The 26,489-nt window shown below is 38.6% G+C and overlaps 1 protein-coding gene across 2 annotated transcripts in view; it reads right to left on the bottom strand.

Annotated features, from left to right (window-relative positions):
- The window catches only part of GMDS (GDP-mannose 4,6-dehydratase), a 636,593-nt gene that overhangs the window by 121,765 nt on the left and 488,339 nt on the right, over positions 1–26,489 (bottom strand). For both annotated transcript variants that reach the window (XM_059179107.1, XM_059179106.1), the window contains exon 8: positions 1,825–1,943. In XM_059179107.1, coding sequence (XP_059035090.1) covers positions 1,825–1,943 — 119 coding nt within the window. The remainder of the gene's footprint in view (positions 1–1,824; positions 1,944–26,489) is intronic.

Raw genomic sequence — 26,489 nt, forward strand, 5'->3', positions numbered from 1 at the left:
CCAGCTCCCAGAGAGTTCTTCATCTAAGTTACTTCTTATTATTCAATACAAACTGAATGGGGTCCTTATACAGATTTCTGGAGGTTTTTCTTTGGAGAGCCCACTTTTCTAGAACTCTGCCCCCTAATGTTCGTTGACTCAGACTCTAAATTCTGACCTCTACCTCCTCAACTCAGCAAAACAGTTTTCTCTGTTGGAGTGCCTCTTTCATGTTTCATGGTTAAGACTGTGCCTCCAGGAAGAGGCCCAGAGTGATTGCAGGGGTCACCTCATTTGTTTCTTTTCTATCAAAGATCACAGACCTGCACTACCTATTGTCCAATGTCTAAAACAACTACTTCATATATTTTATATAGTTTCCTTTTTTTTTTTTAAGATAGGAGATTTAATCTGATTTCTGTCATTCTATCACAGCTCAAAGTAGAAATCCTTTCTTATATTTCAAAAATGGATTTTGGAAAACAGTTTGGCAATTTCTCAAAAAGTTAAACATAATCATATGACCCAGAAATTCTACACCTAACTATATATTCAAAAGAACTGAAAGAAGGAACTCGAGTGAATATCAGTATATCCATGTCACAGCAGCATGACTTGCAATAGCCAAAATCTGGAAGGGACCCAGTGTTCATGAATGGATGAACAAAATGTAGCATATACATATAATGGAATATTATTCAATTTTAAAAAGGAATGAAATGATGATATAGGCTACAACATGAATCAATCTTGAATATATTGAGTTTTATGAAATAAGCAAAACACTAAGGACCAATACTATATAACTTGATTTATATGAGGTACCAAGAGTAGGCAAATTCTTTGAGATATAAAGTAGAATGGTGTTTGCCAGGGGCTGGGGGGAGGGATGGATGGCAAAGTTACTGTTTAATGGGTCCCGTGTTTTAGTTGGGGAAGATGAAAAAGTTCTGGAGATGGATGGTGGTGATGGTTGTATAACATTGTGGATATATTTATTGTCACTGAAATGTATATTTAAAAATGGTTAAAATAGCAAATTTTGTGTATGTGTATATATGTTTTAACACAATAAAAAATTACCAGAAAAAATTTTTTCCATCTATAATAAAGGACTTCAGAAAAATCTTGCAAACATTCCAAAAATTTCACTCCAAAATCTGTGTAACAGAGCACATAAATGCAACACATGATTATAAACTAGATCATTTTGGTATAAAGCATATCATTGGCCCAGCTGGCAAAACTCAAATGAAATCTGAGGATTAGAGAGTTGTAACCTATCATTGTGAATTTCCTAATTTTAATGATTGTACTGTGTTTATGTAGGAGAATACCACTGTACTGTGTTTATGTAGGAGAATACCATTGTTTACAGGAAATACACACAGAAGTCCAGGGGTGATGGGGCATCAGGTTGGCAACCTACTCTCAATGGTTCAAAGAAAAGAAGACTGTTTGTAATGGATTTGAAATTTCTCTCTCAGTTTTTTTGTGGTTTCAAAATTTTAAAATATAGATGAAAATATTAAAAACAATTGTATAATATTATCACATTGATCTAGTAAGAGTAGGATTACCTACAGTTAAATCACAGTAAACCATGTGTCAGCCATAGAAAAAATTTAAAAATAAAAAAATTAAAAACTTAAAAAAAAAAGAGATAAAATATAACTGGGATTGGATGTAATGCAGAACAAAGCCCCTGTTTCATACTGAAACTCCATGTATTGCTCTATAAGAGACTAAAAGGGGAAAAAGACAAAACCAAGTTGGAAGAGCAAGCACACATGCAAACCTGCCATCAAGTGTCTGATATGTGACCGGAAATCAATTCATACTTACACAATCGTTTTTCCAATGTGCAAAAACGATTTCTCTACAAATTCCCGAACACTATGGACTTCCCCAGTCGCTATGACAAAATCCTCTGGCTCATCATTCTGCAACATCAGCCACATAGCCTAGAAAGAGAGAGAGGCACATCCAAGTTAAAGTTGCATCCAGCTGTCACTTGAGAAACATGATTGTATCAAAAACATATAACTGGAGGGTTGTAGCATGGTGGGTTAAGCCAATTTCCTTGGTTTTGATTCAGGTCATGATGTTGGGGTCTTGAGATAAAGCCCCACATCGGGCTATGCTCCAGCATGCAGTCAGCTTAGAATTCTACCTCTCCCTCTGCATCCCCACCACACGTGCACTCTCACTCTCTCCCTCAAATGAATAAAAAAATCTATAAAAAAATAAAATTAGATATGGACATTGCTAAAAGGTAAACTGAGGCATATTAATTCCCCCCCCCCAAGACTTTATGGGAACATACATCAATTTGAATAAGGCAGCACTAAATCAAAGGTGGTTAAGAGTGCTATACCAACAGGAACTAGGTGTAGGGTTTTCATACAGTAGACACTGAAGCAAAATAAAGGAATTACGTGATTGACTATAGTTTACACGTTGCCTTATTTGAAAAAGCAGAGGTAACTGTTTGTGATTGGTTGTTCCTAAGGTTCCTTTTGTTGGATTTGAGTGCACTCACTCTGGCTTAGGTTTTGGTTCACTTACATAGGCTGTTAAGGAATTAAATGTCACCTCAGTCTAACGGCCTCCTTGTTTGAATACGTTGACACGCACAGCTAGAAAATAACCATAAATTTAAAACAATATTCTCAACATCACAGTAGTGGTTCTCCAACTTTAATGAGCATCAGAAGCATCAGGGGAACATCTCAGCATAGATGCCTGGGACACAGAAGTTCCCACCAATAGGCTGGAAGACATGTTTTAGGCACCTTGATTCTCACATAGCAGGTCTTTGGGCTATAATTTAGAGGAACAAGACATTCAAAACCATCTCTGGCAAATAAACTTTCTATAGTATATTTAAGAAAAGAAGAGCTTACAAAGAATTGCCCAATTTTCCTTAACATCATGGACAAAAGGTAAGGAAAAGTCATTTGAAGACAGATGATCTTCCTCAAAAGTAGAACCAAATTTCCTAACAATAAAGTTAGAAATTTTTCAGGGTGTTGACATCAAAAAGCAAAGTAAATCAAGAATCATTAAAGGGAAAACAATTATGTAATGAACAGTACTGCCACTTTTAAAAAAGTTATTTGGGTGGTAATAAGAATGTACCAGAGTTCAGGATTCATCAGGCAGCATTTCAAGGTCAGGTGCTCAGTGTGTGCTTCAGAGTGGTGCACTTTTTCAATAGGAACAAGAAGTCTAGCTGAGCAATAGTGCGGTTGCGTGTCTCAGACACAAACTGGTGGCAATGATCACAGCCCTGCTCCAGTAGGTTATAACAACTTTTATCAGCAGCACACAGGCCTATCATTTCTATAGTTTGGAACTGTGCATTAATTTTAATGATTTTGTTATACAGATTGAAGATGTAGATTAAAAACCACAAAAGTATAGCTTGTATGTGATTGCAGCATGCCTCTTTAAGAAAAATCCAAGCTTCCAACAACAGTGACAACTGTTTTTTTCCATCACTTTCATCCACTTTTCAAAATAAAATAGGTGAAAATAACAGGCACCTCACTAGAACACAGTCCCCAACATTATGTGTATTACACTCTGGTTCAATATCTAAAGAAAACTGTTCAGATTGGCGTCTCCCTCATTGGTATTGAATCAGCTGAAAGACAAGCTGCTGAAGGCAGTGGAGCACCTTCTTTCTCAGAGGATGTAACCCAAAAAGGTTTAATTCCTCTTTATTCACTTGAATTGGTGGCACCCTTCTAAAAAAATTTAAAAAAAAAACCCAGATATTTATCTTTTACTTAAAGTTATTTCTTGTGAAAATTTTGTATTCTTGGTCTATTATAAGACTTTTCAATATTATTTTTGTTTTACGGAGGATGAGACTTTTGGCAGTTTTATGTGGCTTCAAGGCATGCACACTGGGTGGGACAATGGCAGTAGATTGGGGTCAGCGACATACTTAGAAGTAATTAATGAAAGTGTCTTGGCTAGGAGGGAGTTTTGCTGGCATTCATGAAAATATCTACAGGTGTCATTTTGCATTAAGAGATCACAGCTGATGAACTGAGTCACAACACTTTAAAAATTCACACTAGTAAGGTTAGTATTTATAATAATACTTGATCCATTTTTAAAAGGCAGGACATGCAAGAGGTTCTCTTCATTGGGATAGTCCATGTAGCACAGAGTCGCCAAGATATTTGTACCTCCCTGAACTCAGGGCTTTTGTCCACTATTAAAAATGCTCTGGGGTCTGAAATGCAGCCCAGGTCTGCTGGCCAAGCCTTGTGACAACACCCTCTGTTGTTAAGGTCCTCACAGAGGTGTCTTTTGTTGCGGGCCTTGAGGCACATGTGCATTAGTAGAGATCTGGTGGGGGGCTAGCTCCTTGTGTCTCCATGTCTTGCACGTGCAGTTCCTGTGGCCTAGAATGCCCTCTTCTCTCCTCTGTCTGGAAACTCTGACCACTCCTTCCAGATCCCACACAAGAGCCCCAGGTCTAGTCCTTGGAATGAATTCATATTATCTCACTGAGTTTCCGTGTGACCAATGGCACACAGTATTGTTGACTTCACTGGGACTGAGCCTGCCCTTTGGCCACCCTTCCCCAGCTAAGCTGACCCTCTCATCTCCCTTGAGTGTACGCACACGCACACACACCCACCCACCCACACACATGCACGAACACACACACACACACACACACACACACACACACTTGTTTTGGCTTTCTTCAAAAATACTTTCAAAGTTTTTAGGAAAAACTAAATTATGCTTCTGGCTAGGATTTCTATTTGAACATTTTTCTGAGGGATTAGTGTATACACTTACATGTGTTTTACTCAAATTTCCATTCTAAAAATAACATTTAAAATAGGTCTTTCAGGACTGCTCAGCTTATTTTATTTCTTTTGAAACACTATGTTGTGCTAGAATGGTTTTGAAAAAATTATATTTTTAGTCATGTGAAAGAAAGCAAGGGCTTGCTAAAAATAAAAGGAGAAAATATGATTACTGGTTAATGGTGGATTACTTTAAACACTGGGCACAAGTTCCCTGGTACTTGTTTTGTTCCCCAACAGGAATTTGGGGATCCGTAGGAGCCTCTCACTTTCACTAAAGTGAGTGCCAAGAATCTGCTCTTTTCTTTTCCATCAGACTATCTGTGGCCTTTGACCTATCAATTTCTAGGCATTTCCTGTAGAGTTCATATTGTACCAGACTCAAGTCTGGGAATGGGAAGGGAAAGGATATACAACTCCAGATTTATTTGTTATTACTGAATAGTTTACTGGTTTTAACAGAGGGAAAGGGCTTTGTTTAAATTTCCACCGAGCATAATTAATGGTTATTGACTGGTAAATGAAGAACAGGTGACATTCTGGATTAGAAGATAAATGATCTTGTGTTCTGGTGTGATAATGGGTTAGTAATTTGCCACAAAGCCGAGGCCCAGTGCATCCCATCATAATGCTAGATCATGTCCAGGACACAAAGGCCCCTGTGTGAGAAGTACTCAGCCATTCACCTCCTTATACAGCTGCACACGTTGATTTGGTCCATTTATTCTCTGATGGATGGCACAACTGAGGCAAAAGCTCACCACTTCTCACCTTCCTGTTCACATGCTGAACATATGACCCATGACACAGCCAGGCCACAATCTGTGATCAAATCGCCACTCGGCTTTGGCTTCTGACTATAGAAACAATTTTGAGGTTACATGTTTTAGATGTCAGTTCTCTCTCTTTGTCTCTCAAGGAATGAAGGAGAAAAAAGAGAGTTCTTCCCACATTCTTTCAGTGCCCTTTAAGGATATGACTGACTTATCCACTTCCTCTGATACTTATTTACTTTCTGCCGTGACCTGATCACCAGTGCAAACAAAAAAATCTCCTGCTTTTTAATCCATCCCACAGGGAGGAAAGACAATCAGTTAAGGAATGTACCAAGGCTTCAGATTCTTCAACATAAAAATGTCCCTTAATGGCAAATGAAAAGTGCAGTTTTCAAATCATGTCTCACATTCGTTTTGCTTTTAAGGTACATGAAGTAGAGAAGAAATCTGAGGCCATATCATTGACCTCTGAAGGCCGAGTGTAGATGGCTGTGTATTAGTTAAATTCGGACATGCGTTCTTTTCTAACTGTATAATTATAGATAGAAGCTATCTGTTTTCTAAATCTAATTAAGAGAAGTCAAAATAAAACTGTAGAAAATTTGAGTGAAAACACTGCCCCCCACAATCTACTCTTTGGCCATTCAAGTCATGAACGCGGAAGTAGGCAGTGAAGGATCATTCCTCTCTCCTTGATTTGGTAGCTCTGGAGGCTGTTCACAGCTGGACCAGTGAAGGAGAACACCCAAAGTACATCACCACAGCCGACTAACTACACCTGATTCCATGCATGCCTTTTGGGGTGTGATGTGTGTTTGTCTTAAAAATCTGGATTCTACAATTGCTTCTACCTCGCCATTAACCTCCAGTTCAGTATCCAAGCCACAAACACTTATTAACTGAGCTGTCATCCATGAATAACAAGATTTGTTAATCAAGGTTATGTTTAACTATGTTTATTTGACTGCTGCTTTTTCAGCCCTGTGCGTTGTGCTTTATGTGCTACTGTCATAAAAATCTTAAAAGATTTTTCAATGTTTTTATTAATTTATTATCTAATGATTCTATATATAGATTAATTAACATATAATTAGTCTATATATTAGGGGAGAAGGTCTATGAAATAATTCTAATAAAAATCATAGGAATTTGAAAAAATGGATATTAAAATTCCTGATTAAAAAATGCCAGCTGGGGTTCCAATCACATACATTTTGTCTTTAAACTTTGTTCAGTAGCTGTTTTCATGATAACAGCCTGGTATGCACAGTTTAGGTCAGGACTTCAAGTAGTCTTGCACTAGATCAGGCCTTATGCTTTGCAGTACCAACATATGTAGTTCTGAGGGTTAGCAGGGGATACTCCCTCTTACTATGACATAGTTGGGAAACAGGTGCCATATGATTATATAAAAAAACCATCTAGCATAAAACCAGGGGCTGGTCTTAAGGACTTTTTCATCTATTAATTTTCTTCATGGCCAAATGTACTGTGGTTTGTGGATTCATTTGATAAAGAGTCCTTCATCTTCATTTTAAAGATCCTGAGTTTCTAAGGAGGAAAAGAATCATTATATAATAAATTAATAAGAACAACAGAACACAATTTAGAAAGTGACAGAGCTTTTACTTCTTACTTTTGGTGTTAATGTATTATTCTAGTTTGATATGCACCAAAAGAAAAAGGCTATGTCAAAATCTGCCCTGCTCTTTGTGTTTTTCTTCCAGCCACATACACCAATCTATAAATTCCAAGGCTGAGGTTAGTTTTCCTCATCCTTGGATGAGAACTGAAAACCTAAAAGCCCCTAGTCTTATGTGAATCATTTGGAAATGAACTTTTCTGGCATACCATATGCAGATTCAAGTTAAGTACTTATTTCTTCTATGAATCTTTTAGTATATTTCCCTCTTTTATTGTTCCATTTCTTTCCAGGTGTACCAATTATGCTCATGTTGTATCTCTTTTCTTCTGCCTTCTATGCCTGTTATACTCCATCTAATTATTTTTATGCTTGGTCTTCTCCATATTATTTTATGTGGTTTCTTCCTGCTTGTTCACCTGTTTTCAGTAACATTTATTTTAAATTTTGTTGCTAAGGTGGCTTCAGTTTCTGGACTGATTTCCTTTTTCTCTTCTATATCCTTCCTGATTACTTCCAGCTTAACTCTTTCAATTATTTTCTTTAAGCCAGGGTCAGCAAACTTTTTCTTAAAGGGCAAAGTAGTAAATATTTTAGGCTCCTGAGCCATATGGTACCTAACACAAGTACTCATTTCTGCTATTGTGGCACAAGATGAGCCACAGACAGAACAGAAACAAATGGGCATGGCTTATTCCAATAAAACATTATTTACAAACACACTCACTGGCCCATGGACTGTAATTTGCCCACCTTTGTGTTTAGCAAACCGAACACAAACATGTTGCCTATAATTTTCTGAAAGCTATGGAGGACAATGAACTGAGCTCCAGCCATGTATTTTTCTTAGGATATGGGTTATTCATCTGTTTTGCTCCTTTTCTTCTTCTTGCAATCCTTTCTTCACTTTCACCTCTGGTATAGATCCTGGGGGTAGTGCCTTTTCAATTATTAATACTGTTCAAACAAAGTGGGATCATTTGCTGAAGAATCGTATGAGAAGATACAGGAAAGCATACTGAGGGCGGCTGGCTGCTGCATTTCAAAACTTCTCTCTAAACCCTCTCCTCAAACTCATAATATTCTCTGTTTCAGGATGTGGATGTCCTCCCTTTTCAGCCCTTGGGTGGTTCACGTTGCTCACAGAACAGTCCATCAATCACCAGGCTGCTATGGTGCTGTCTGGCAGTATTGCCTCCTCTCTGCCCCTCCCCAGATCACAGCCTGCATCGTCTCTCAGCTCCAGGGCTATGGCACTGACAGTGAAACTGGTTTCTCCTTCAGCAGCATCTCCATGCCAACCGGCAGTATTGACACAGGTATCTATAGTCTCCGATCCTATGTAATATCATTTTGTGGCCGCTTAGAACTGAAAATTAATTTGAGCAAAATCTACAGCTTGTATGTATGTTTAGCATAACATATTCTGAGTGCATAATGAATTATTTTAAGTTGATTATATATATCCTAAAATTATGTGACCATAAAGATAATATATGAAAAATCTTTAATGAGAAATCCACATATAAATAAACCCATTTGTCTAATGCTGCTTAATAAGCCATCCTAAAACGTAGTGGCTTAAACCTTTTTCATGCTCAGGAGTCTATGAGCTAGGAATTTTGGAGGGCTCGGTGCAGATGGCTCATCTCCGCTCCCTGTGGCCGAGGTGATCGGACTGGCCTCCCTCACAGGTCTGGGTCCTTGATGCTAAATGCACCTCAGTTCTCCTTCACACGTCCCCCAACTGTGTGGTCCCTCACCATCTAGGTCAAACTTTTTTACAAAACAGAAGCTGCAAGGCCTCATGAGGCCTTGGCCTAGAAGTGACCCAGAGTTACTTCCTCTACATACTCCTGTTTATAGGGTCAACCCAAACTCCAACAAAGGGGAAACAGATCTCCTGCTTTATCAGAAGAGTAGTAGAGTCACAGAGCAAATGGGCCTGCTGAATGGGAGGGATTATTGCAGCCCTCTCTAGAAAAAATCTATTGCAAAGGGCTATCTTGTAATGACTAATATAAGCTGATTGCTTCAATATAGTAACGAAGTGACTATGTTTGTCTTTGACATAAGCATTACTATCTCGGCCTGTAGTTTCTATGTAGAGAGCTCTGTCTATCTTTACCTTTGTTCAGTGTTAGGCTTATAAGAGGGCAACAGTAATTCACAGACTAACACCTGGAATATGGAAACTCACTTTCAGGTCACTGTAATTTAACAAATGCTCTAACTTGGCCCTGACACCATTCCTGTCACAACATACTTCCCAGAAGTGGTTGTTTCCTGGAGCGTGCCCAGCCACCTACCTCAACCAGGTGTTTCCAATTACCTGTTCCCACTCGCATACCCAGGTAAGCCATTCTAGAATTAGTTCCTGGCTCAGCAGGAACAATATAAAAGCTGTGGGCATGCAGCAGGAAGTTACTCTATCCTCATGACCACCTGATCGTCCATCTCCCTCCTCGTGGTTCCTGGCCTAAACATGTTCTCAGGAAGCCAGCTCTGACTTTTCTGTGACCTTATCCTTCAAACCCATCCTGACCACCTGGTTCTACCTCTCAGTCTGACTCTGACCTTTGGAATCCAACTTCTGGGTTGGTTCTGGGCTCCCTGAATAACAGGTCCTAGCATTGCAATAGCTCTCTCAGTTCCAGGTTTGATGATCGTTGTTACCAATAAATAAAAACTATAGACACACCATATGATGTACATTACGAGAGATATAGATAGGACTTTACAAGCTTAGTCTGAAACAATGCTGCCCAAGAGAAATCTAACACAAAGCACACATTGCATTTAAAAATTTCTGTTAGTCACATTAAAAAAGTAAAAGGGTGAAACTAATTTTTTTATTTAACCCAATATATACAGTATGGTATCATTTCAATATAAAATATTATCAGGACATTCTACATTATTTTTCTGTGTACTAAGTCTTTGAAGTCCAGTGTGTATTTTGCATTCATACCCCATTTCAGTTCAGACTGGGCACCTTGCTCAGTAAGTACAGGCAGCTAGTGAGCCCTGCATGGGATGGGTCAGTGCTGAAAAGTAGGTTGCCCTCTTGTAGGGAAGGAGAGTCCACATACTGTGTGATGTGCTGCCATAATTCTATTTGCTCAACTTGTCAGATTCATCTAGGGCTTCTTGGAGGAGACCTCTTCATCTCTGCAGCACAGCTGGAGGAATAATACTCCTCTTCTTCCTCTTCTGTGATTGTCTCCACCTCCAGACTTTTCCTGTATGGATTTCATCAGTGATGGCAACTAGGAGACAGAGAGCTTGAAAAGCAGTCTAACTAGCTCCTAACTTAGGATCACCTATATTTGAATGTTTGCCTTGTCCATGTACAAATGGGCAACAATATCATATCTCTAGGTATTTACTCCCCAATTAGCATTCCTGGGGAGTAAATACCTACAGAACCACTTATGGATATGTTGAAAGGCAGTGTTGAAGAGAAGAGTCAGGAGCTCTCAAATTTTAGTGTGCATTAGAATCATCTGTAAGATTAAAACACAGATTGCTGGCTTCCTCTAGCCCAAGAGTTTCTCATTCAATAGCCCTGGGGTGGGGCCTGAAGATTTATATTTCTAAGAAGATCCAGGGCTAAGCTGAGTTTGCTTGTCTGGGGACCACACTGAGAACCACTGCTTATTGTGGCTGGAGCTCAAACTTGGATGGACCACCTGTGTTTAAACTCCAGCTCCAGGACTTACCTGGTAATTTCTGGCAAGTTCCCAAATCTTCCAGTCCCTCAGACAAATGAGAACAATAACAGTATTTACCAAATAACAGTATTTGTTTTTAGGATTAAATAGGTTAATATAGGTGAAGTGCCTGGAACAGTGCCTGGGATATAGTGAGTGTTTAAAGACTATTATTTATCATGATGATGATGATGACAACGATAATTATGTAGCCTGTGAGGGTTATTGGTGCCTGGGAGGATATAGTTTCTCTCCATGATCAAATTCTTGTACCCATATATGGCATGGGGAGGGAAGACTGAGAGGGTGGAGTGAATTTAATCCTGATTCTGTTAGTCAGAGCCACAGAATTTTATAGCTGGAAGGGACCGCAGAGATGTTCTCATCCAGTTCAATTCATCTGAGAGGTGAGGCAACTGAAACCAGGGAGAGTATGTGACTTGCTTAAAGTCACATACCTAGTTAGTGCCAGAGCTGTAAGTAGACCCTCAGTTCCCCCTTTTAGTGTTCTTTTTACTGCATTAGGCGAACATGCATTTTCATGTAAAAATTCTGTTACAAATGGTTGTTAGAAACAGTTGCATGGACTTCTATGGCCTAACCTAGTACTGTTAGTCAGTCAACATTCATGAAAAATTTAGGTGGCAGGTGCCAGGCACTCTGCTAAAGTCTGACAGTCTATCAGGGAGGGATAAACAAGGTAGCTGCGGTGCCTGGCTTATGGAACACCAACATTTATATACGAAAAGTGTTTTGAAAGTTCGACATTTAAGAAAGAACTTCTGAACCATAAACTCCACATCGTAGCCAGAAGACACTAGGCAAGGAAGCTTCCTAAAACCTTTTCCCTAAGCAAGACTATCCTTACCCACAGCTCTTGCTGAGGGAGTGAAACAGGCAGCCATATTTAAGCCAGGTGACCTGTCTTTATACCTCCTCTTCTTCCCAGCTCCCTTATCATGGATGGAGACCTGACATATTCTGGGTCAGTCTCCAAAGGGTCTGTATAAGAGATCCAGAGGCTGAATGAGTAGGACAGCACTGAACACTGGGGCTGGATGACTGCCACACAGAGTCAGTCAGCCCTGCTGAAGCCAAGGGGAGGCCGGCAGAAGAAGCAGAGCCGAGCACCGAGACATATTGGGGCAGAGGAGTGGGAAAAGTCAGACTACAAGGCTTGGGGGGCAAGGAGAGGAGAGATGCACAGACAAACAGGAAGGCAGATTTCATTTCCCAGTTCCTATAAAGTATCCCAACACTCTTCATGATAAATCCCACTTTACTTGAATTTCTCTGAGTTGGTTTCTACTCCTTATGCCAATAAACTCAGATGATAACAGCTGCAGAAGGAACAAGACTTTCAGAACTTTGCTGAGTCTGAGTGCGTGGGACCAATCATGTATCAGGCTCTGTATTCAGCGCGGGAAGGCAGTTCCAAAGGCGATAAGGCACCATTAGAGATCTTAGAATCCACACAGAAGACTGCCAAGTGCCCAACAGCAATGAAAATAACATAAGGCCAATGAGATAAATGCTAGCAGGAAAGGAGGTATGGAGCAGAAAGGAGGAAACAATTACCACACAGAAGAGGAGCAGGAGAGTTCCAGAGAATTCTTAGTCTGTTTTTCATTCCCAGTGAGCACTGTTCACTGCTCATTCTTGAGCTCCTCTAAAGAACTACAGCCTAGGACACATGTACCATCTTTCTAACTGGAAATCAGTGTCCCACTTAACTTGTTCACTTAAACTCATTTCAAATGTGTTTCTCCACAATGTCCTCATTCACAAAAATTAGGATTTCAAATTAAAAGTCACTCTCCCACTCAATTCTCTTAAAATTATACTTAAATAGATTTAGACTTAATCATTATGTATTTAATTTTTGGTTGCTAAATATAAAAATATCCCAACATAAACAGTGTTATTCTTCTGGGAGATCAAATTGCCCTTGTGGACTTGGTCTTATCCATGAGTGTAACGTTTCTGTAATCATAATTATTTCCTAGATGCTGACTCTGTAAATGTCCTTGATTGAAAGAGATGAAAAGGGAAGTAGTATACTTAAGACAACATTTACTGTAGCAGCAATATTGGAGCCTAGTGATACAGGAGGAAAGAAATTCCACTATATATAAAAAGTAATAATTTAGGGACAATTTCCCCTTCAATAAGGTCCCCTCCACACTACTGAAAATTGAACAAAAAGCCCCTTTGTGTTCTCCAAATTAAAAAAAAAAATCAAGAGAGCTCCTAAAAGTTCAATTATTTTGAAAGCACATAGATGGTGACAGGAGATTTTTTGGGGAGTATTTATAAATCTAGATGAAATCTAGAAAAACAAGCCTTTAATATGTTGAATTAACATTTTCAAAATATTTAACTTATCAAGTATTTGGAAATTCCAAACTGTCTAAAAAATATTTTTAAAAATCTTTAGCAAAGCTTACCTCAAACTACCAGACTCTGGAGAATAAACATTTATTTTTGGTGACTAGAATTTCCAGTAGTCTGACCAGTATCAGTGACTGCTTGAGATCCGTTACTGACAATAAAAAATTGTCTATTACTACATAACATCATAAGTCATGTCATTTAGCAAACAGTAAAGGTCAAGAGCTGAGGAGCAATCTTTTCTGTTAATATAACACATTTTTCACATTCATTTTATATGAATGAACAATGTCTTCATTGTTTTCCTGAACACTAATTTAGTGTTGTATTTTTTTGCTTGTGTCAATGAGTGTCAAAATATTGTTCTTTAAATACATGAAAGTATTTGCATAGAGCTTTATTACTGATCTTTAGATGTTAGCCAGGGGCAAAATAAAACAGAGAAGCTCCAGTTGAGAAATCTCACTAGCAATGAAAAGCAAGAGTCTTTAACATATTCTGTTTTTCTGCCAATTTTTTTTCCCAAGTACACAATGGTTTATTTACCCCACAACTGGTGAAATTAAAAGTAATGTCGAACACAATAAAACTACACTTCAACTACAGGACGCGAGGATTCCAGTTCCCTAAAAATGAAACAGAAAGTTTGCAAAGAAGAATACAAAAACCTTAAGAGGAAGTTGTAAGATCCTGACATGAATTAAAATACAATACCATATAAACCAATTACAGAAAAGCCAAGAGACACAGTGTATTTCAACAAGGAACTGAGAAACAGATGGATAACTTTTATTAAGTTATGCCTTTCTGCATCATCTCATCATTAAATGCTCAATTACCTGTAATGGTTTGCATTTATCTCAGTTATTAAGAAAAATAAAGCCACTACATTTTCGGTCTCTCCAAAGGTGAGGAGTCCACAACCAGGTATCTGATGGGTTTTCGATTCTGTTTTTTTCCCTCCCTAACACTAATTATCTTGCCATCATGGTACTGTGCTAAAAGACAAAATGCCCTTTCACAGAAGTACAGGCTCCAGCTGATGGGTTACTCACTACGAAACTGAAGGGCTGTACCCTGGTTGCGGTCAGGGAAGAGCAGTCCCAGAACTCTGTGCCAGGACAGGCTAGTAAAGGCCACGCTCGCACGGCGAGAAACCAGACCAGCCTTTCAAGTCAAGTGTTGGCTTGTAGACATATAAGTTAATCATCTATGAAATAACCACCACAATGTTCTTATTGATCACGAAGGGCTAATGACGCAACTCTTGGCCTGGAGAGGATCTGTGCTTCATTCTTTTAGTCTCCAGCTTTCAGAGAAAGAGAGCGCACTTTGGGAGTGGTGTTTACAAAAGACAGACGCTAACTTCACGATTTGAACCATCCTAGGAAGATGTGCAACGTACCAGGTCTTCAAAATGGAAGGTACCAAGCCCCTCACATTCACATTCCTGTGACGCTTTTCCAAAGAACATGGTAGTGTTTCCATTTCATTGCACTTACGAAGAGTCAAATGGTATTTAGAAAACCTCAAACTGATAATGTTTCAAAACAAAAATTTAAATGTGTTCTCAGAAGTCTTTTTTCTTCACTGTGAGATACTAGGTAATATTGGGAATTTTGTTTTAAAAGCAATGTTACTAATTTAAAGAACAGCTGTTGAGCATTAAGAACCTGGTAATTTTAAAGGACTGAGATGTGTGCAAGCAGAATATTCTAGAGTATACTTTGACTGCTCTTGAAAATGAGCAAATCTTCAGTTCCCATTTCTACTAAATTCTTTATAAAATCATAGAGGGAAAAAAACTAAAGTGGGTGAGGGTGATTTGTGCCATTAGAGCTTTAGAACATGTTCTAGGATGTTGCAAACTACGGGCCACTGGGTCATCCACAGATGAGACAATAAACAAGGAGTCCTTTCCCTTTAGGCCAGCTCCATCATTCAGGGGGTATCTTCTGGAATAAATCGCCTTGAAGAAAACTAAAAAAGAACAAACTCAGTACTAAATCTAGTGAGAAGACTATGTAATAAGTGGGCTGAAGAATCAGTGAATTAAGTCTTTAAGAGAGACATTCAGTAAAGCAATTCTCCAAGGGCATGGAGATAAATTCCCAGTGTCTCCCCACAAGTAAACCAGCTGCCAAGTGATAAATCCTCTAGTCCCAGTGCACTACCCTCATTATCTGGTTAGGCCTCCAGAAGCATGTGTCCACAGACATTAAAGAGCTTGGTCAGTGAGAGAATGAACATGCTTGGCTGTAATGACAGTTGCACAATTGTTTCTGCCTTTCTTTTTTCTTTCAAATAGATTGCCTATGTGTGACTGACTCCAGAACAAATAGGGATGGAAAAAAAAAAAAATCAACCATTGTATTTCCAACAGTGAAATAGACTACAGGTTTACCCTAGAGGGAACATCCCAGCCATCCTGCTGGCATGATGACCTACAAAGCAATGAGAACCAGTCTGTCAGTTTGCATGACTCACTGTTGTCTCCAACTCAATATCAGACTGTTTTAAAACTTTGTTAGGACCATTGAGAAAAAAGGACAAGTATTGGATGTTTGCTAGTAATGATGAACAGTGCCCCCCACCTGGGGGACACAGATGTCCTGCTCACTTGGAGAAAACGGCGCCCCCTGCTGAAATTCCAATCTACTTTAGCTGAGACATCCGCTCTTCCCCAGCACCCCACCTGCCAGTCCTGGGGGGTCCGTAGAGGGGAACCAGGCATCACAGGCCTGCCGGCTTCTCATCTGACTTAGCTCCTCATAGTGCTACAGGAGGCAGAGGTTAAGACTGAAGGATAAAGAAAAAAAAAAAAGTCCTGTTTTTAAAAAAATGATTTTATTCACAGCAGTAAACAGTGCTGCAATCTTAGGCACTTTTTCTCTGAGCACCTGTGTACTTTCATACAAGATAGGAGGCAATTATTGAAAGCTGGGCCTGTGGTGTGAGACTGAATACAAAAACACACTCTGAATGCAGCTCCGCAGCTGGATGTGAGAGCTGACAGAACTGCAGGGGCAAGGGATGAAGGCCTTATATTTACTCATCTTTGCAAATCAAGTGTTTTTTTCCTTTTTATAGGAAAATAGGCAGTCATAAAGGACAGTCTTAATGTTATGTAGTGAAAAGAACTCGGACAGAAGTCCCAAGACTCTGGGCTTGTCACTTTAGGTAAGCCACTTATTTCTCTCTCAATGTTCTTACACAGGTTCCGGGATTTTAGGTATCCCATTAGATAATCTATTGAAAGCACTTTGTGATCTACTCTATGTTATTGCCATTACAAACGATAATATTATTGGAGAAAATTCCTGGGTTAATGCCTAAGAGATAAGCGTTCCATAACGATCACTGAGATATGATGTGATAATTCCATAGACTGTTATTATATTTAAAACACGGCATTTTTCAGTGCACTGATTCTTTTAAAAAATGTGTTTTAGAATGGAATCTGGGGTTTCAACATTTCCATTCTTAAGAATTTCTGATTCCTTGCCCAAAATAGGTCAGTTATATTCAAGTTCTGAAAGAGTACAAAAATCCTGGTCACTTACGTATTTGTCTTGTATGTGGGTTTCTGCTATTTCACGAAAGTGGATTTGTGTTACACAGGTAGATGTTTCAGAGGGGCTTTAAGTTTTCTTTTTTTTTTTTTTCCTGAATAGTTAACTTCATTAATTGTTGTTAGATAGTGTTCCTTTGTTTAAGTGTTCTTAAATAGTAAATAGTTCCTAAGTAGTAAAAACTTGTTGATTGAAGTTTCTTCAATGAAGAAAAACCAATTAGTAGAGCCTAAACTGAGGAGTGATCAGATTTAAATAAATGAAATCTTTAAAGAAACAAAATAAGACCTTTTGAAAGAGATCAGTTAACTGGAGATTGTGCTTTCTGGAACTGGATTCTAACTTAAGCATAATAATAGGTCTAATGCCATCTTCCATTCAACATCATTTCCCTAATTATCTTGGTCTAAGTATTTCCAAACTTTATTGTTTATTTTGGCATCAAGAGCTTCTACCTCCACTGGCTCTCTTCCTTGAGTGGGGGATGGTGTCAACATGAAGGTTAGGTGGGAACACAACACATTAACATGCAGCAAGAAGGCTGTGATCTGAAAAATTCCTCCTATCGGATAAAAGGGCACTAGAGAAGAGTGAATTAAAGGATGGATGAAGGCAGAACCTCCATGAAAAGCTCCCTTGGCCCCTAGTTTCAACGAAAATCATCAGAAGAGCTTCCTAACCTTTCTGACAAAAGAACGTTCATGTCATCGTCTTATTTTACAGATGGAGAAACTGAGACATGCTGGGGGGAATGACCTGCAAAGGGGTCACGCGGCAGCAGAATGAGGAACAGAAGGCAGATTTCCTGATCTCTGTGCCAGTTTTCCACCCAATCCACCCCATCTAAATGAAACGGCAGAAGCTTAGTTTTGATAAGCAGTTCCATGAAAACACGTCCTGTGCCAGATCCTCTCCAGTGCCCAAGACACTCCCCGATGGTGGGTTAAGGCTTGAGGCCCTTTAACTCTTTCAGCACACTCTGGCTTACGACAGGGGTGGGGGAGGTGGTAGGCATTTCCAAAGACCCAACAGGGGACCCGCCTCCCTTACCCAACTTTCAGCCTTAACACCAAGGGAGCCTTCAGCCTGGGTTCTTTAAATATCCCCAAATCCCCTTATTAATAACTCTACTTCAGATAATAAGGGCAAGTGTCCTCAGACTGGCCCCACAGACTGACAGACTGCACTTTCAGAAATCTGGAGAGGTAAAATGGAAGGGGGATTATTAGAACGATTCTTATCTTTACAAAGAGACTCTCTGCAGGGTCTGCTGTACACAATACTCCCTCAGTGCCTCAACATGTTTGAGTCGATGATAAATTATTATTATGATTTTTTTTGACAGATAAAGTAAGGAAATTAGGAAACCTATGCTAATGTGTGTTGAATCACTGGAAACCGAACAGTGGCAAAGATCACAGAGCCTTGGAGAGTTGGCAGGTTCGTTTGGGTATTAGAGATACGAAAACGGGTTAAACAAGGTACTGCAGGTGGCTAGAGACAGGCTAGAGACAGGTTGACCTTCCAGGACAACTCTCTTTTTAGGTCACCATGTAGAAGATAAAAGCATTTAGAATCACATTGTGAACCAGTGAGGAAATGACTATTTTTCTATATCAGCATTTATCCAAAAATAAGGAATAATTTTCCAAAAATTAGGGGAATAACAAAATATTTTACTTTGAAAATAATTTCTCTTTTTTGACAGGGCACTGGAAAAGGGGTCTAAGACAGGGTCCCCAACTCCAATGCCTTTAAGGCCCCCTAGTTGGGTTCACCCCTGGTATTCCAGACAATATTGCCTTCCTTCCAGAAGAGACAAAACTTCACTCCAGCAGACAGTTCCCATAAAGGGATGTAGAACCAGTCTTGCCAGATCTTCTGGTTACGTAAAAGAAGTTGCAAATCTGAAATGCTAAAAACTGAGAGTTATGCTAAAAAAAATAAAACCTCTCAAATTCTGTTAGATTAAAAAACTTAATACATTACCTGGACTAAGCAAGGCATACCAGTGAAGCCAGATATGAGGTCTGCCTGTTTAGTAATCTGGCCTACAGGAGTATCCCAATAAGGTTGTTGTGTTGTTGTTTTTTTTAATCTTCCTTCTCCCTTTCTCTCTCCCCCCGCCCCTCTCTTTCCTGGAATCTGACTTGAGTGTAAAATCTAGCAAGGATCTCCAATCCTTCTTCTAACACTATTACTGCAGGGCACACTGAACTTTATTCGATTTATTAGAAAATAAAACTATATCAGAAAATAAGCTATAAGATGTAGCTTCTTAGTTTGTTTATAATACAGATACCACATTTAAGAATATTCTTTGTTTTCCTACTTTTCTGAAATTCTTCATATAGGAAATATAAACCACAAAGAGAATATAATTTAAAACCGAAAATAAATTTTCCAATCCTCTTTCACCCAAATTTCATTAAATGCACAAGAGAAAACATCCTTTGTAAAATAGTTAATATAATTACAAAATAATCAGTTGCAGAGGTCCTATATAAGAAAACAACAACAACCCTTAAATTAAACTGCATCCATCAAAAATCAGGGAACTCAGTAATTTCAGAAATAAATATACCAGCTTATCTAAAGTAAATTTGGGGTTAAGAAAAAAGAAAAAAAAAAGGGCCAAGCAAAATTCAGCTCTAGTTCCATCTCCTGCTCCGTCCACCTTTTTGAATGTACTTCAGATAACAACAAATGACAAAGACAGAGAGTACTATTGCTAGACCTCCCTTGAATTCTTCTTGGAGCTGCCACCTCTCCCAGTCCCCAGACTGACCTCTGAATCAAGCCAGATGGGATTGAGAGAGATGTCAAGTAAGTGCTGAAAAGGTGACTTGAGTATCTGGCAGCTGAGTCTGGAGTGAGTTTCTCTGCAAATTCTCTGGGGGCTGCTGCTTTCCAATTTCTCAGGAATGTTTAATTCTCCTCGTCCCTTCACTGAATCTCTCTCTGGAGAGGTCAGGGAAGCCTGTGACATCCCCGGAGGGCACTGCCTGACTAAATTAGCATGAGATAACTTTGGACTCTCTTCCAAACATGAAAATACAAGGGAGAGAATTTCATTAAAAGCAGAAGACTAGGTGATCCAAGTTAATCCCAGCTCTAAGGTGGTGTAGAAATGCTCAGTGTTTATGTTTGACTCTCTGCTCTGTGACAGAGTTCACCAACTATAATGCCAGCGATGCTAAGTGTCCAACTTGACCCCGGCTGACCAAGGTCTTAGTTTCATAATGAAGGTAAAATGTGGGTTTGCTGGTGTTAAAATGAATATTTAGCCTGTTTACAGATTACTATATGAAGCAGTAAGATCCCAAGGTCAAAAATAAACATTTCAGTACTTTGGTCTTTAAATATCTTTAAATTAGGAAACGGGAAACTTTAATAGGTAACATGAGTCATTAACCATATGTAGGTGTGTAAACATAGGAATATCTAATGTCAATTCAGTAAGGCATATAATGTCATGGGACATGTTTTCTATTATGTCTACAAATATTTGAAAGAAGATATTGTAAATATTTAGAATGATAGTATAATTAATAATATCTGTCCAAAAAGTGCAAGGATAATCATTTTATCATTTGTTTCTAAAAATTTAATTAAGAGAGTAGCTCTAAAAAGAGGTATCAGTGCAGCTATCTGTGAAATAGGACCAATACACTATTAAAGAATTCAGAATTGGATACGTTATCTTGGAGCTCTTCTGCTTCAACCAAGGAAGTACTAACTTTGCTAATTCTTTGATGAATAAATGTTTCTTGTTAGCTACTACACCATCATGTTATTGTTACACTTTGGTTTAAAAAATCTTTTGTGTCTTTTGAATATTCATAATTTATTCATGTATTGACACTTTGCAGGCTAAAAGTGAGGCTGTACACTTTTCAACCTTTTCTGCAAACACTTTTAGAGATTTTTAACTTTGGATTCCTTTGAATATTCCTTGATCATTGTAAGAGATAAAAGGTCTAGAATAATATTGCCCTTGATGAGGGCTTACTCTGCCCGATTATACTACTTTCTACTACAGACAGGAAAGTACTCAGTGATAAAAAGTATATTGTACTTTACATTAGGTTATCTACTGCTATAGTTTGTCCCTAGGAAAGTCCTCTGTTTTGACCTAGTGATTCTGTGCAATATGCTCCCAATTGTTTCACTAAAGCCCCACAACAATGACTGATGCTAACTGAATACACAGCGTATGATGGCCAGTGCATCTTGTATTTATGGAGATAAAGAGGAAATGGACTCTACCCCTAAGAAACACCGTTAGTAACAGAAGGTATGTAATGTCTTGTGAGTAAATAATGTTCTTGAGTGTCAAAATTTGGCTTAGGAAACTCTCTCAAAGCAGGAGGGTATTTTTTTTTTTTTAGCTTGTCTTTAGTCACTTCTTAGCTGAAGTACCAAGTTGTATGAATATAGGAAACAGGGATGGAATTGACTGGCACACTCCCTGCCCTGTTTTTAATCCACCATGGGCATTTTCAAGATGGCTGGTATGACTCAGTAAAATCCGTGGCCATATTAGGAAATAGGAAGACTGAAGCCCAAGCTTCAACCTCATTTGTTTTAGGCTGTAACAAACCAAACTCAATTAGCTCAGACATAAAATGTTGACAACCTTTAAGTCATACCGAGATTAAATCTAACTTTCTGGTGATTTTGATCTTTGGTTACAAATGCTAAATAAAATCTTAAGTTATCTTGTGGCTATCTGTTTAATTTTTTAAAGCAGTAATTATTAACATGACTCATTATCTGGGTCATGAAATCCTTTGAGAACTGAAAAATAAGATGGATTCTTTCTTCACTGAAAAACATGCGGATGTGTGAGCCTATACATGAGCATATTTTGCCTAAGCTTTTAAGAGATTCACAGATTTCCCCTAAAGACCATCTCTGGATCCTAAGTTAGAAAACACTCCTATTTTCACTGATTGTTCCCTCATTCATGCTTCCACCTAGTACACATTTACTGAAGGTCAGGTTTAAGGCACTGCACTGAAAACTGTGTGGGACACAAAGAAATTTAGCACAGAATTCTTGCAGTGGAAAATAGGACCATGAACCAGAGATGGAATGAAACTGTAGACATTGTCAATACAACGGCTCAAAAGCATTCCTAGGATGGCAGTTTCCTCATTTGTGATTTGGAGTCCTATGACAGTGACCCCCAGCACTGGGTGTGAGACAAGAGGAGTGAACAGTGCTTTCTTTGTAAATGGTAAACCACTGTGCAAATGTTAGTTGTTGGTTTTATGAAGTCAAACTTGCCTTCCTGTTCTGAGAGCCAACCACTGAGTAGTAAAGCAAAAACTTATACCAGGAAGTAGAAGTGAAGAGGAGGACAATTCATCAGAAGGATCCATAATGGTCTTCTTAACGAGGGCAGGTCATTTAACCAAAAGCATCCAGTCAACCATTTTGAAAGGATTTTTAAAATGACGATTCTTTACAAAATAAAGCTGCCAACACAATCAAGAAGCATCTGTTAGAGTGTCCTGGAGCAGAAGGCTCAGCCTTACTTCGTGCAACCTTCATTTGGTTCATAAGATACACAGATTAGATAAATTAAACCAAAATTAAACAAATATAATAAGTTAAAGGTGCATAAGACATTGTCACTTTTGAAATTCACTGATTTCTCATACCTTATATGCCTAAACACCCTCATCTCCTCTGGCACCCAAAAGTATTCTTTTGGAGCTAAGATACCTAAGCTTGAAAATATGATTAACCTGGAGCATATCAGCTGCAAGACAGTCAAACAAATCAAAATCAGTTTCAACTGCATCCTGCTGAGGATAGCTTTGATGGTGGCTTCTTTTGTCTCACCTTCCTCCTAACTTAGGGTGCAGAGAGAAATCGTGAGGAAAGCCTGGGCATTGGACAGGCCCTAGTTAGAACCTCAGCTCTGTTAGTTAATATCTAGGAGGCTGGGCAATTCACTTCAACTGTAAAATAAGGGTAACAATACCTCTAATGCAGGCTTTAAAAAAGATAAATTGGCAAATGAGTTTAAGTGCTTATAACAATGGCCGGTACATAGTAGTAGATCAATAAAATGGCCACTATCACTAATTGACACAGTTATAACCCTACAATTATATAGCACTACGTGCTACAGTTTGTAAAACTAGTTTTAGTTTGTAAAACACCCTCATAATATGCCATTTGATCCTCACAACAAACCTGGAATTAAATAAGGAGGCATTACTGTTTCTTTTTTACCCATGAGAAAACCATGGATAAGAGCTGTTAACTGATTTGCAAAGTCCAATAGTGTAGAAGTAAGAAGTGGTCCAATTGAAAACTGACAGTTTTATAACATCTGATATGTCCAGCCAGGAGAACATTGTAGGTCACCAGCATCTATTGGTACAGTATGATATTTGAGCCGAACTCTATTACTATTATAAATATTCAACAGACTGTAAAAGAGAGGAACTATCTGGGAAGTGTGAACAAATAATATGGAGACAATCAGTCTCAAAAGAAACTTAAGAGTGAAGGAAAGAAAAGGGAGATCAGCAAAGAGGTTTTTGCTGGCTTCCAAGAGCAACAGAAAGAACAGCCTTGCAAGCAGAAACCTGCACTTACTGAGGTTTACATTTTGATGGACTAGAAGAATGATATTTATGAAAACAGGACAACTATGTGTCGAAGTACACACTGCCCTTTTGTAATCTCCAGAATCTCATGCTATTTTCAGTTACTGCTACAAGGAAAATAAACGAGAAGGAGACAATGAATTGAAGACCAAAATCAAAACCCAATGCATGTTCTCTCGCTCTCTCTTAAATTCCTGAGGATGGGACAAGGAAGGAATAGCATAAGGAAAAAGGGAGACATGTTTCTCATAATTGGGAAGCACCGGTATAGTTCATCCTTGAACAATGCAGGGGTTAGGGGTGCTGACCAACTATGCAGGTGAAAATCTGCATGTAACTTTTGACTCCCCAAAAAGTTAATTATGAATATCCTATTGTCCAGCTGAAACCTTACTGATAACATTAACAATTTACATATATTCTCTATGTTATATGTATTATACATGGTATTCTTATAATAAAGTAGGCTAAGGAAAATGTTAAGAAAAGCACAAGGAAAATACATTTACAGCATGGTATTGTATCGGAAAAAGGTCCGTGTGTTAGTGGACACACACAGTTCAAATCTGTGTTGCTTCAGGGTCAAGTGTACTTATTTGCACTAAGCCATTTCATGAAAGGGTTCTGGGTGTCCCAGGACCACAATAATTAGAGCTGTACGAATGAGAAAAGAGGGCTGCCACTTGCACAGGCATGGGTGGCATCAGAGGAAAATCTGAATGTCCATGGCATGACCGCTTCACAGCATGGGCAACAGAAGAGAGCAATTCACTTTGAATGAGGTCAGCTATCGGCTAAGAACTCACAGGAAGCAATTCTAACTGCTGCTGGATGGACTGGCTCAGTTTTCAATTAGTAATGTCTAGCTAACATAGGAGTTCTACTAGGTCAATTCCTCTTGAGAGACTGTGTAGAAGAAACTCTATTGAAGGAGTCATATCTTATTCCAAGAATGAGTTAATCAAGACTTAGGTCTCCTTGGAAACGATGGAAGAGATTTTAACATAAAAGGGTGCAGCTTGTTTTAAAAAAAAAATATCAAGTCCATTAACAGTTTATGAGTATCTTTGAGTTCAAATATTTATTATTGGGGTCAAAAGTTCAAACCACTATACATGATACATTTTTGAAAGATAGATTAGATTGAATTTTTGAATAGTAGCTCAAGCTCCAAGTACAGAAATGACTACAACTATTTAAAATCAACAACAGAATAACATATAAAAATTAAAGAAAGTCGTGAAAGAGGAAGGCCATGACCATTGCTTTTTTTTGCAAAATTCCCAAAGAGCACTGAATATGCTGGCAAAAAGGCTTTATTAATAAATGAATTAAAAACATAAGAATTTTATTTCCCTCATCTCTCCTCTTAGGTACATCATTAATATAAATATAGCTGTAGAATAAAGGACAGTATATTATCTGGTGTGGAGAGATATACTGTCTTCTTAATTCACTTGTGCCTCATCACTCCTGTGTCACAGGGTTTAGCCTCCCCCTCTTGTGGAAAGAACATCCTTGTACAGCATCTATCATGTGGCCTTTCTGCATACATGGAGGATACACAGAGTAATGAGTTGATATGAGATATGGAGTAGATCCCACAAGTAAGAGAGGCAGGCTCTCCAATGAATTATGAGGGTTATTCCTTCACAGCTGCAGATAGTTTTCATATTTTCTAAAACAAAACATGATGCAATCTCTCACTAGGCTATTAAAGTGGATTAGGGCCCATCAGCATCCCCAAATGATGACTGTGTGTAAATGTGCAGACACAGACAAACACAGGCATAAACACACACTCTTTCTGTCCCACCAAAAAATTGAGGAAAGATGTTTCAAGCTATGGCTCACATTGAAAACATGTGTGTGCAAGTTATAGTTCAGAAAAGCATGGTAACTCATGTTAGGGTAGAAATTATTCGGTCCAGACAAAAAAAGGAATAGTTCCCAAAGTTTTCTTTTGTGTTTATAAACAAATTTTCATATTTAATTACTGCAGTAATCCTTACCAGCCACTCTGATTGAATTACAAACATATATAACTAGAGTATCACAAGACCTCCGATGACCTTAGATTAAGAAAAAGAAACTGAGCTTCAGAGTGTTGAGGGTGAAGCCAGGACTAAGGAGAAATTTCTTTTGGACTCAGCATATAATTGTGTATTCCAGGGGTAAGGGTAGGGGAGGGTACTGGGATTTCCTAGATGAGGCCTCTTGATGGCCCCTTGTCTTTGACTTCCTTCAAAGGAACATCTCTTTTAGAGAAAACCACTTAATTGAAACCCATAACACCTAAAGTGATTATTAAAAATAAATAAATAAAATTCAGGGATCCAGAAATGAGGAGAAATACCAAGTCTTCAAGAGAAGAGCTGAATTCTGCTAACGAGCTAATGCCCTCGATGAAAGCCCTCGAGTTTGACAGGCAATTGCACTAAGACCCACTGAGATCTCATGGCTCATCTCTGTGTTTCCATTTTCTTCAGTCACAACAATGGTCTTGTGTCTATTTGTAGAGACTATGGAGATATCTGAAGGGGAGAGACTACATAAATATTAATTATGACAATCACTACCATCTCATAGTGTGGCTGCAAGCTCAGAAGACACTTTTGTATGCATTAGAAAAAGGTGCTTGGTCCTTTTATTCAGTAGACAAATTTTATTAATATGTTGATCATTATAATGCGAAGCTCTACTGCAACCTGCTAGAAAATTATCTTAATGAGTATGCAGATCAAAGCAGTCTATAAGAATGGCCCCCATACTACACATGATGGACCTGAACCCACTATACTTTGAAGCTTCCCTGATCTTATGTTTAGCAGGGCCAAAACACATCCATCTTTGAAGCCTGCATATGGAGAGAAATTCACAGACCAGACTGATGCCCTGCTCCAGAAATCCAGGGATGGGAGGAGGCAGAGTCTTGTCAAATATTCTCTC

The sequence above is a fragment of the Mustela lutreola genome, chromosome 6 (assembly GCF_030435805.1).
Source record: "Mustela lutreola isolate mMusLut2 chromosome 6, mMusLut2.pri, whole genome shotgun sequence".
NCBI lineage: Eukaryota > Metazoa > Chordata > Mammalia > Carnivora > Mustelidae > Mustela > Mustela lutreola.